Below are 12639 nucleotides of genomic sequence, written 5' to 3'. Positions count from 1 at the left end.
TAAAATAAATCAGTATTTCATCCAAATTTGCTGAGCCCAAAACTTTTCCTTCCTCAGACCAGAACGAGGCCCTACAATCTTTCGGTACTGAGTTCAATAATTATCACTACCTATTAACTGGAGGAAATATGCAAGATGAAAACATTTTGCTACTCAAGGGCAAAACTATCCTAGAAATACTCAGGACCCATTTACTCAAATATTCCACTCAGTCATTTAATTTCCATGAATTTGGAAGAAAATGTTAATTCTCTTATAAGTTTCCTCTCTCCCTTCTTCCTAATCCCAAAGCCTGTAACTACTGATAACCAGTATCTGGAAATATGTTAAAGTATTTAGATCCAGGGAGAAAACCAGATCATTGACAATTAACAAAAACAGATTATCTAAAAATAGTATTGTAAAATGGCAGTGATACATTGTAAAGATGAGTTTTGAGGAAAGATAATGAGAATCTACAAAACTATAAAAAGTAGAAAGGGGAACAGGTTCAAGTAAGTCTTAAATAAAATATGGTATGATTAGTAGCTGAAATTAAGATACCTGGAGCACACATCTCTAAATCTAAAACTTGATAGGACCTGTTATGCTAATATTATCAACCACACAATTTGATAACATTAGCACTCTAGTCAAGCGTGCTGGCTGCAACGGGCCGTACAGAAGCATGCCTGCTCCGACGGATCCTGCAGAAGAGTGGCCAGGAGGAGCTACCCCTTGTCCAAGGTCAGGGGTGGCGACTAAGAGCGCCAGGCTGTGACAGCGCAGGAGCGGGCAAGAGGAGCTACCCCATGCCCGAGGTCAGGGGCAGTGGCCTAGAGGAGCTAACCACGCCCGAGGTCAGGGGCAGCCTCCCAGAGGAACACCACCACTTGCAAGGAGTGGTGGCTGTGTGGGCCCAGGAGGGCCGAGAGGAACTACTCCACGTTCAGGGTCAGAACGGGCAGCCTTGAGGAGATACCCCTCACCCAAGGTAAGGAGCAGTAGCTGGGCTTTGCTGGAGCAGCCATGAAGAGATACCCCACATCCAAGGTAAGAGAAATCCAAGCAAGATGGTAGGTGTTGCGAGAGGGCATCAGAGGGCAGACACACTGAAACCATAACACAGAAAACTAGCCAATCTGATCACATGGACCACAGCCTTGTCTAACTCAGTGAAACTAATCCAGGCCATGTGGGGCCACCCAAGACAGATGGGTCATGGTGGAGAGGTCTGACAGAATGTGGTCCACTGGAGAAGGGAATGGCAAACCACTTCAGTATTCTTGCCTAGAGAACCCCATGAACAGTATGAAAAGGCAAAATGATAGGATACTGAAAGAGGAACTCCCCAGGTCGGTAGGTGCCCAATATGCTACTGGAGATCAGTGGAGAAATATCTCCAGAAAGAATGAAGGGATGGAGCCAAAACAAAAACAATACCCAGTTGTGGATGTGAGTGGTGACAGAAGCAAGGTCGGATGCTGTAAAGAGCAATATTGCATAGGAACCTGGAATGTTAGGTCCATAAATTAAGGCAAATTGGACGTGGTCCAACAGGAAATGGCAAGAGTGAATGTCAACATTGTAAGAATCAGCGAACTAAAATGGACTGGAATGGGAGAATTTAACTCAGATGAATATTATATCTACTACTGTGGGCAGGAATCCCTTAGGAGAAATGGAGTAGCCATCATGGTCAAGAAAAAAGTCAGAAATGCAGTACTTGGATGCAATCTCAAAAACAATGGAATGACTGCTGTCGTTTCCAAGGCAAACCATTCACTATCACAATAATCCAAGTCTATGCCCCAACCAGTAACGCTGAAGAAGCTGAGGTTGACGGTTCTATGAAGACCTACAAGACCTTTTAGAGCTAACACCCAAAAAAGACATCTTTTTCATTACATGGGACTGGAATGAAAAAGTAGGAAGTCAAGAAACACCTGGTGCTACAGGCAAATTTGGCCTTGGAATACAGAATGAAGCAGGTCAAAGACTAATAGACTTTTGCCAACAGGACGCACTGGTCATAGCAAACACCCTCTTCCAACAACACAAGAGAAGACTCTACACATGGACATCACCAGATGGTCAACACCAAAATCAGTATGATTATATCCTTTGCAGCCAAAGAAGGAGAAGCTCTATACAGTCAGCAAAAACAAGACTGGGAACTGACTGCAGCTCAGATCATGAACTCCTTATTGCCAAATTCAGACTTAAATTGAAGAAAGTAGGGAAAACCACTAGACCATTCAGGTATGACCTAAATCAAATCCCTTATGATTATACAGTGGAAGTGAGAAATAGATTTAAGGGACTAGATCTGATAGAGAGTGCCTGATGAACTATGGACGGAGGTTCGTGACATTGTACAGGAGACAGGGATCAAGACCATCCCCAGGGAAAAGAAATGCAAAAAAGCAAAATGGCTGTCTGGGGAGGCCTTACAAATAGCTGTGAAAGAAGAGAAGCAAAAAGCAAAGGAGAAAAGGAAAGATATTCCCATCTGAATGCAGAGTTCCAAAGAATAGCAAGGAGAGATAAGAAAGCCTTCCTCAGCAATCAATGCAAAGAAATAGAGGAAAACAACAGAATGGGAGACTAGAGATCTCTTCAAGAAAATTAGAGATAACAAGGGGACATTTCATGCAAAGATGGGCTCGATAAAGGACAGAAATGGTATGGACCTAACAGAAGCAGAAGATATTAAGAAGAGGTGGCAAGAATACACAGAAAAACTGTACAAAAAAGATCTTCATAACCCAGATAATCACGATAGTGTGATCACTGACCTAGAGCCAGACATCCTGGAATGTGAAGTCAAGTGGGCCTTAGAAAGCATTACTATGAACAAAGCTAGTGGAGGTGATGGAATCCAAGTTGAGCTATTTCAAATCCTAGAAGAATATGCTGTGAAAGTGTTGCAGTCAATATGCCAGCACATTTGGAAAACTCAGCAGTGGCCACAGGACTGAAAAGGTCAGTTTTCATTCCAATCCCAAAGAAAGGCAATGCCAAAGAATGCTCAAACTACTGCACAATTGCGGTAAAACAGTAAAATAATGTAATAGTAAAACAGAATAGTAAAATAATGCTTAAAATTCTCCAAGCCAGGTTTCAGCAATACATGAACCATGAACTTCTAGATGTTCAAGCTGGTTTTAGAAAAGGCAGAGGAACCAGAGATCAAATTGCCAACATTCGCTGGATCATGGAAAAAGCAAGAGAGTTTCAGAAAAACATCTATTTCTGCTTTACTGACTATGCCAAAGCCTTTGACTATGTGGATCACAATAAACTGTGGAAAATTCTGAAAGAGATGGGAATATCAGACCACCTGACCTGCCTCTTGAGAAACCTATATGTAGGTCAGGAAGCAACAGTTAGGATCTGGACATTGAGCAACACACTGGTTCCGAATAGGAAAAGGAGTACGTCAAGGCTGTATATTGTCACCCTGCTTATTTAACTTCTATGCAGAGTACATCATGAGAAACACTGGGCTGGAAGAAGCACAAGCTGGAATCAAGATTGCCGGGAGAAATATCAATAACCTCAGATATGCAGATGACACCACCATTACGGCAAAGTGAAGAGGAACTCAAAAGCCTCTTGATGAAAGTGAAAGAGGAGAGTGAAAAAGTTGGCTTAAAGCTCAACATTCAGAAAACGAAGATCATGGCATCTGTTCCCATCACTTCATGGGAAATAGATGGGCAACAGTGGAAACAGTGTCAGACTTTATTTTTTGGGGCTCCAAAATCACTGCAGATGGTGACTGCAGCCATGAAATTAAAAGACGCTTACTCCTTGGAAGGAAAGTTATGACCAACCTAGATAGCATATTCAAAAGAAGAGACATTACTTTGCCAACAAAGGTCTGTCTAGTCAACGCTATGGTTTTTCCAGTGGTCGTGTATGGATGTGAGAGTTGGACTGTGAAGAAAGCTGAGCGCCGAAGAATTGATGCTTTTGAACTGTGGTCTTGGAGAAGACTCTTGAGAGTCCCTTGGACTGCAAGGAGATCCAACCAGTCCATCCTAAAGGAGATCAGTCCTGGTTGTTCATTGGAAGGACTGATGCTAAAGCTGAAACTCCAAAACTTTGGCCACCTCATACGAAGAGTTGACTCATTGGAAAAGACTCTGATGCTGGGAGGGATTGGGGGTAGGAGGAAAAGGGGACGACAGAGGATGAGATAGCTGGATGGCATCACTGACTCGATGGACCTGAGTTTGAGTAAACTCTGGGAGTTGGTGATGGACAGGGAGGGCTAGCGTGCTGCGATTCATGGGGTCACAAACAGTTGGACATGACTAAACGACTGAACTGAACAAGTTCTTAATCTCCTTATATTATCACATAAATCTATGGGAATATAAGATTCATCTTACTTAACACTGTATACCACATGTTTGGATACTGATGAACAATGTACATACTGCTCATGCTGAAATCAACTCAAAAAAATTTCGTATCTACTTATAACATATTTAAATAACACACAAAAGAATGATGGCTTGCAGGAAAAGAAATGACCCTTTAAACATCTGAAGACATGCTGAGACTCACTAATGATGAGATTACAAAACTGCAATTATATATTTACTATTTTTCACCTATCACCAGTAATCAAGTGGAATCAGGTGGAATACATATATTGTTGGTGAGAATGTGGACAAAGAGGCACTTTCAAGCATTATTCATACATGTGCAAAATAGTAAAATATGTATAGAGGACAATTTGACAGTATCTATAAAACACATAAACACATTTACTATTTGATGTAGTACAGTTCAGTTCAGTTCAGTCACTCAGTAGGGTCCGACTCTTTGCGACCCCATGAATCGCAGCACACCAGGCCTCCCTGTCCATCACCAACTCCCAGAGTTCACTCAGACTCAAAGTCTTGCACATCCCTCTTCTTTGCCATTTCCTCAGCCAGAACCAGCACAAAGAAATGGCGTAGCCATCATAGTCAACAAAAGTCCAAAATGCAGTACTTGGATGCAATCTTTCAAAAATGACAGAATGATCTCTGTTCATTTCTAAGGCAAACCATTCAATATTACAGAAATCCAAGTCTATGCCTCAACCAGTAAAGCTGAAGAAAATGAAGTTGAACGGTTCTATGAAGACCTAAAACCTTCTGGAACTAACACCCAAAAAAGATATCCTTTTTATTACAGGGGACTAAAATGCAAAAGTAGGAAGTCAAGAGATACCTGGAGTAACAGGCAAATTTGGCCTTGGAGTATGGAATGAAACAGGGCAAAGGCTAATAGAGTTTTGCCAAGAGAACGCACTGGTCATAGCAAACACCCACTTCCAACACACAGGAGAAGACTCTACACATGGACATCACCAGATGGTCAACACCAAAATCAGTATGATTATATTCTCCGCAGCTGAAGATGGAGAAGCTCTATACAGTCATCAAAAACAAGACAGGGAGCTGACTGTGGCTCAGATCATGAACTCCTTATTGCCAAATTCAGACTTAAATTGAAAAAGTAGGGAAAACCACTAGACCATTCAGGTATGACTTAAATCAAATCCCTTATGATTGTACAGTGGATGTGACAAATAGATCCAGAGGATTAGATCTGATAGACAGAGTCCCTGAAGAACTATGGACAGAGGTCCCTGACATTGTAAAGGAGGCAGTGATCAAGACCATCCCCAAGAAAAAGAAATGCAAAAAAGGCAAAATGATTGTCTAAGGAGGCCTTACAAATAGCTGAGAAAAGAAGAGAAGCGAAGGGCAAAGGAGAAAAGGAAAGATACAACCATTTGAATGCAGAATTCCAAAGAATAGCAAGAAGATATAAGAAAGCCTTCCTCAGAGATCAATGCAAAGAAATAGAGGAAAACAATAGAATGGGAAAGACTAGAGACCTCTTCAAGAAAATTAGATACCAAGGGAACATTTAATGCAAAGATGTGCACAATAAAGGACAGAAATGGTATGGACCTACAGAAGCAGAAGATATTAAGAAAAGGGGGCAAGAATACACAGAAGTAGTATACAAAAAAGATCTTCACGACCCAGATAATCACGATGGTGTAATCACTCACCTAGAACCAGACATCCTGCAATGCAAAGTCAAGTGGGCCTTAGGAAGTATCACTATGAACAAAACTAGTGAAGGTATTGGAATTCCAGTTGAGCTATTACAAATCCTAAATGATGATGCTGTGAAAGTGCTACAATCAACATGCCAGTAAATTTGGAAAACTCAGCAATGGCCACTGGACTGGAAAAGGTCAGTTTTCATTCCAATCCCAAAGAAAGGCAATGCCAAAGAATGCTCAAACTACCACACAATTGCACCACACTCATCTCACATGCTAGCAAAGTAATGCTCAAAACTCTCCAAGCCAGGCTTCAACATTATGAGAACTGTGAACTTCTGGATGTTCAAGCTTGATTGAGAAAAGGCAGAGGAACCACAGATCAAATTGCAACATTTGCTGGCTCATAGAAAAGCAAGAGACTTCCAGAAAAACTTCTACTTTTGCTTTATTGACTGCCAAAGCCTTTGTGTAGATCACAACAAACTGAGGAAAATTCTTCAAGAGATGGGAATACCAGACCACCTAACCTGCCTCCTGAGAAATCTGTATGCAGGTCACGAAGCAACAGTTACAACCGGACATAGAACAACAGACTGGTTCCAAATCAGGAAAGGAGTGTGTTAAGACTGTATATTGTCAACCTGCTTATTTAACTTATATGCAAGAGTACATCATGCAAAATGCCGGGCTGGAAGAAACACAAGCTGGAATCAAGACTGCTGGGAGACATGTCAATAACCTCAGATACGCAGATGACACCATCCTTATGGCCGAAAGGGAAGAAGAACTTAAGAGCCTCTTAATGAAAGTGAAAGAGGAGAGTGAAAAAGTTGGCTTAAAGCTCAACATTTGGAAAACTAAGATCATGGCATCTGATCCCATCACCTCATGGCAAATAGATGGGGAAACAATGCAAACAGTGAGAGACTTTATTTTCTTGGGCTTCAAAATCACTGCAAATGTTGACTGAAGCCATGAAATTAAAAGACGCTTGTTCCGTGGAAGAAAAGTTATGACCAACCTAGACAGCGTATTAAAAAGCAGAGGAATTACTTCGCCAATGAAATCTGTCTAGTCAAAAGTATGATTTTTCCAGTAGTCATGTATGGATGTGACAGTTGGACTATAAAGAAAGCTGAGCACTGAAGAATTGATGCTTTCGAACTGTGGTGTTGAAGAAGACTCTTGAGAGTCCCTTGGAGTGCAAGGAGATCCAACCAGTCCATCCTAAAGGAAATCAGTCCTGAATATTCATTGGAAGGTCTGATGTTGAAGCTGAAACTCCTATTCTTTGGCCACCTGATATGAAGAACTGACTCATTTGTAAAGACCCTGATGCTGGGAAAGACTGAGGGCAGGAAGAGAAGGGGATGACAGAGGATGAGATGGTTGGATGGCATCACCGACTCAATGGACATAGGTTTAGGCAGACTCCAGCAGTTGGTGATGGACAGGAAGGCATGGTATGCTCCTGTTCATGGGGTCGCAAAGAGTGGGACATGACTGGGCAACTGAATTGAACTAAACTGAACTGATGCTGGGAAAGACTAAAGGCAGGAGGAGCAGGGGATGACAGAGGATGAGATGGTTGGATGGCATCACCGACTTGATGGACAAGAGTTTGAGTAAGCTCCGGGAGTTGGTGATGGACAGAGAAGCCTTGAGCGCTGCAGTCCACGGGGTCGCCAAGAGTCAGACACGCCTCAGTTACTGAATTGATACTATTTATAGGAATATAAATTAATACATCTAGTTTGGCCAGCCATCTGACACCTATTTAAATATAAAAAATATTCATAGCAGTTCTATTTTTTGCATATATTTTATAAACACATGTGTATAATAAAGTATAAAAAACTATGCTCAATGCAACAATTAATGTAACAACAAAAAAAAAAGAAAACCACCTAGGAAAATCATTAGGCAATTTGTGGTGTATCAACACAGTAGAATATAATTACAGCCATTAAGAATGACATAGACAAATAGCAACAGTTCTCAAGCATGAATGTGCATTAAAATTTACCTGGAAAGAAAGTGAAAGTGAAGTCGCTCAGTCCTGTCTGACTCTTTGCGACCCCATGGACTGCAGCCTACCATGCTCTCTGTCCATGGGATTTCCCAGGCAAGAATACTGGAGTAGATTGCCATTTCCTGCTCCAGAGGATCTTCCTGACCTAGGGATCGAACCTGGGTCTCTTGCATTGTAAACAAGATGCTTTACCATCTGAGCCACCAGCGAAGTCCAAATTCACCTGGTGAGCTAGGTAAAATGCCCACTGTCTCCAACCCCTGGGATTCTGATTCAGTAAAACTGAAACTGTGCTCCAGTATCTTCCTTTTTAGGAACACAGAGGATTTTGATTAAGGTGGCAACACTAGTCATTATGAAAAATATTGGTTTGTAATAGTGGAAAAAGCAGTTTCTAGAACAATATGTATTCTATGATCACATTTACGTTTTTTAAAAATTAAACTACTTGTAGCTATAGACAAGGATGATGTATACTTCAAAGTAAACAGGTGGGAAAAAGTCTGGGAGGATATTTAAATTTGTAACAACAGTGACCTCTGTGAAAGAAATAATGTATTTGGGAATAGGGGGATGAAAGAAAACTTTAATAGTTAACTCTATAAATATCTGTACTATTTGCATTTTTGTACCAAAAATATACTTATATATTACTTAAAATGTTAAGAAAATAAGCCATAATAAAAAGGTAAAATATATTTTAATGTCATGAGTTAATATTAGTTTCCTAAATGGAGACTCACTTTTGTAGGATTATCAACTAATAATATAACAAGCTGGTGGTATTTTTTTTTCATATTCATTTATTCTTTAATTGAAGGATAACAGCTTTACAGAATTTTGTTGTTTTCTGTCAAACATCAACGTGAATCAGCCATAGTATTTCTTAATTACTCTTTACCACCAGGCGAGAAATTCCTCTTTTTATTTCCTTCTTTTTATATTTTTGTGGGCCTCCACACATCTTCTCTGTAGTGTGGTAATAGTTCCCTTCCCACTAAAGGAAATTACGTCTTCACAATACTAGGCCTCATTTTCCAGCTTATATTTAGAGTGAAAATTCTCAGCTATGAGTTTGGTAATATTCCCTGGTGGCTCAGACAGTGAAGAATCTGCCTGCAATTCAGAAGACCTGGCTTTGATCCCTGGGTTGGCAAGATTCCCTGAGGAAGGAAATGGCTAACCCCCTCTAGTTTTCTTACCTGGAGAATTCCAAGGACAGAGGAGCCTAGTGGGCTACAGTCCATGGGGTTGTAAAGAGCTGGATGCAACTGAATAACTAATGGGCTTCCCTGTGGCTCAGATGGAAACAAATATAAGTAGTAAGGATCTTTTTCTTTGTGTGGTTTCCCAAGGGTAGAACACCAATGGGTAGAACAAGTGGGACTCTCTTCCTTAAAGCCATGACAGTATTTGGGAGCATGGCCTGGTGTGAGGACTAAGGACTATTGACTTCAATTAGGAATTACCTCATAAGTCTAAAGTTGACAAGTTATCTACTGAAGCAGAACATTATGATGGCATTTACTATTGCGGCGTGGTTATCATTGCATGAAGCTAATTAGATAGTAATTACACACTTACAGATTTCTAGGTAACTAGGAAACAGTTCTGTGTATTTTGCATTTTGGTATCACAACATTAATTAAAACACAAACAGCCATATAATTAACATATGACATTATAATGCATGAATCACAACAAATTATCTTACTGATGGATAATAATTTTAGCCTGAATTATTCTTAAAATCTTTATAGAATTAAGAATTATTTCATTTATAACTCGTTTTGACTCTCCTAAGCAAAATGATGCAACCAGCTGACCTTTAGCAGTATCTTATAGACTCAATTTAATAGCTAGAAGAGGGAAACAATCAATCCTCACCTGCTTAATTTTATAGATGAGGAAAAAGTCACAGTGATCCTAGGTGGTCTCTAACTCCAAAGGTCTAGTGTTATCCACTGCAGATGCTGTCCCACCAATTCCCTTTCTAAAATTTCCACTACTCTTTCACATAACTGTTCATTTCCACCTAGATTTATGCCTGTGATTATGAAATTTATTCTAATCAACAACTGAGTAATTTTATCACGTGCATCAAAAATCCTACTTCCAAACTGATCCATCCAGGAAGCTTTTTCTGACTCCAAGGATAAAAATTTCAGTCTGTACCATTATCAAATCATCCAAGAAAAATCTTCCTTTTGTGTTTATTTAGCAGCACTTACATATATAGAAATTATATTTTCTTAACTAAAACCAGGTCCCATCATCTGTGCCAAGTAATTTTTTTCAATTTATAAACTTTTATAAATATTTAGTTTGAAAATATTAAATAAAAAGTAACATAATAAGTTGATTTTATGGACAAGAATAAAATTATATGCAGTTAAGGTTGTACTAAAAATTACTAACAACATTCTTAAACTATCCCCTCACCTGAATCTAGAAATCCTCCAGTTAACTTCCAGCTTTGTAGAGGGAAGAAGGCAGCTATCCTATCCATCTGCAGCAGTTAACAACACCTCTAGCTAAATCCTTTGCTGACATTTCACACTGCTTATCAATTTAATTCATTTGCCAAAGGAGATGTGAGGCTGTACTGTGTGTTAAAACAACAATTCTGAAAAGATAGGTCACCTTCATCTCTAGGACACCAAAGTTGTGCAAGATGACAAGCTGGTACCCACTGTCAATGAGTGCACATTCTGTGAAATGCTCCTCCCTGCCCTACGCAGGCAGTAGATCAACTAGACAGTCAACTAAGGAACAGAAGCTGAGAACATTGAAACAGATATATTCCTTTTAAGGTTTCCCTCCAAGTTAATTAATTAGTTGGTGGGCAACTGATTTGCCTTATTCAAGCTGAAGATACAGGACATATTTTAGAACAAAAATATTCCAGAATAGTTTCTCAGGTAATAAAACTCCAATATGGGGTTAGAGTCCCATGGGTGATAGAGGAAAGAAACAAAAAAAATTAAAATTAAGAATGCATGCATGCTAAGTCGCTTCAGTCATGTCCGACTCTGTGCGACCCCATGGACAGCAGACCACCAGGCTCCTCTGTCTAAAAGAGTCTCTAGGCAAGAATACTGGAGTGGGTTGCGATTTCCTTCTCCAAAACTTAAGAATAAAAGTATTCAAACATTCCATTGGCTTAAACTTTCCCAAGTAGAGCATATTAGTTTAGATATGGAATCTAAGACAGAATGATTGAATCAGTATTTTCACATGAATTTCTGTAAACTGATTCTAAGAGAAAATTTAAATTATCATCAGTGTAAAATGGGGCCCAATATTCATACCCAATATTTTAAATTGGAATATAAACCTTTTGTTGCTAAATAAAAGCAAAAACTTAGACCTTGCATATACTGAAAAGAAACAAAATACATATGCCAAGGAGAAAAACTGCTCCATCACATATTAAACCTTAAAATTCAATTTTTCTTTTATTTTATAGGAAAATGCATATAATAGATCTGTATGTCAATAAAACTGTATTAATAATAAGTCTTCAGTCATAGGCTTTAAGCAAAAATTTGTACTCCTAATACAGTGTTGATTTGTTTTATCTATACCAGCCATAAATTCTTTTAATCAATTTGTAGACTAAATTTGATTCCTTGAATGTTTCACAGAAATTATTGTAAAATACTTAATGTATAATGACTAAATAATATTTAGAAATAAATATTGAAAAATTTGAAACAAACACTACTTCGTATTTTTTATTTCATTTTATTTTAAGTGTACTCAAGGATACTTACTTGATATAGAAGGTCTTTCTGAGGCAAAGGGGGAGACTGTTCTTCATACTTAGGAGGTGGTTTCTGTGTGGGTGGAAGGTCGATCCTGCATGAAAAAGTTTAAAAAATATGATTACCACATTTCACAAAAGACAAAACAACAACAAAAAAAAGGGGAGTGGGGAACCATCAAGATTCTCTTAAGTTTTGAGAATATTTTCCTCATACTAATAGTTGTATTAGTATACATGTTTAATTCAATTCTTACATTTCCATTAATCATATTTGGAAAAAAGTAAATGAGCTTTACAGGTTCTAATGTTTAGGAGTAATCTGAAATAAACAATTCTTCAAAAATTTAAAAAAAGAAGCAACCCATACAGAATCATTTTTTGAAAACTGTTATTAAGCAAGCAATCTAGTATGTAACTAGGCTTCCCTGGTGGCTCAGTCGGTAAAGAATTCACCTGCAATGCGGGAGACCTGGGTTCGATGCCTGGGTTGGGAAGATCCCCTGGAGGAGGGCATGGCAACCCCTCCAATATTCTTGCCTGGAGAATCCCCATGGACAGAGAAGCCTGGCAGGCTACAGTGCATGGGGTCACAAAGAGTTGAACATAACTGAGCAACTAAGCATAGCACTAGTATATGACTAATTAAGTATTGTATATTTTTTACATGTGACCATGCATACCAACATTTTAAAATAGTCAACTGTGTGATGGAAAACACTTTCCTCCAAAGTGTCATAATAGTGATTTGAAAGACTTAGGGCTTCCCAGGAGATG

The 12639-nt window shown here is 39.1% G+C and overlaps 1 protein-coding gene across 1 annotated transcript in view; it reads right to left on the bottom strand.

The window, feature by feature from the left end:
* Nucleotides 1-12639, bottom strand: part of PVRL3 (poliovirus receptor-related 3) — a 136339-nt gene that overhangs the window by 38713 nt on the left and 84987 nt on the right. Inside the window, exon 7 of the mRNA XM_010852723.1 lies at nt 11873-11957. Coding sequence (XP_010851025.1) covers nt 11873-11957 — 85 coding nt within the window. The remainder of the gene's footprint in view (nt 1-11872; nt 11958-12639) is intronic.

Source organism: Bison bison, unplaced genomic scaffold, assembly GCF_000754665.1.
Source record: "Bison bison bison isolate TAMUID 2011002044 unplaced genomic scaffold, Bison_UMD1.0 scf7180017864314, whole genome shotgun sequence".
In the NCBI taxonomy this organism is placed as follows: domain Eukaryota; kingdom Metazoa; phylum Chordata; class Mammalia; order Artiodactyla; family Bovidae; genus Bison; species Bison bison.
This window is presented reverse-complemented; position numbering and strand designations above follow the sequence as displayed.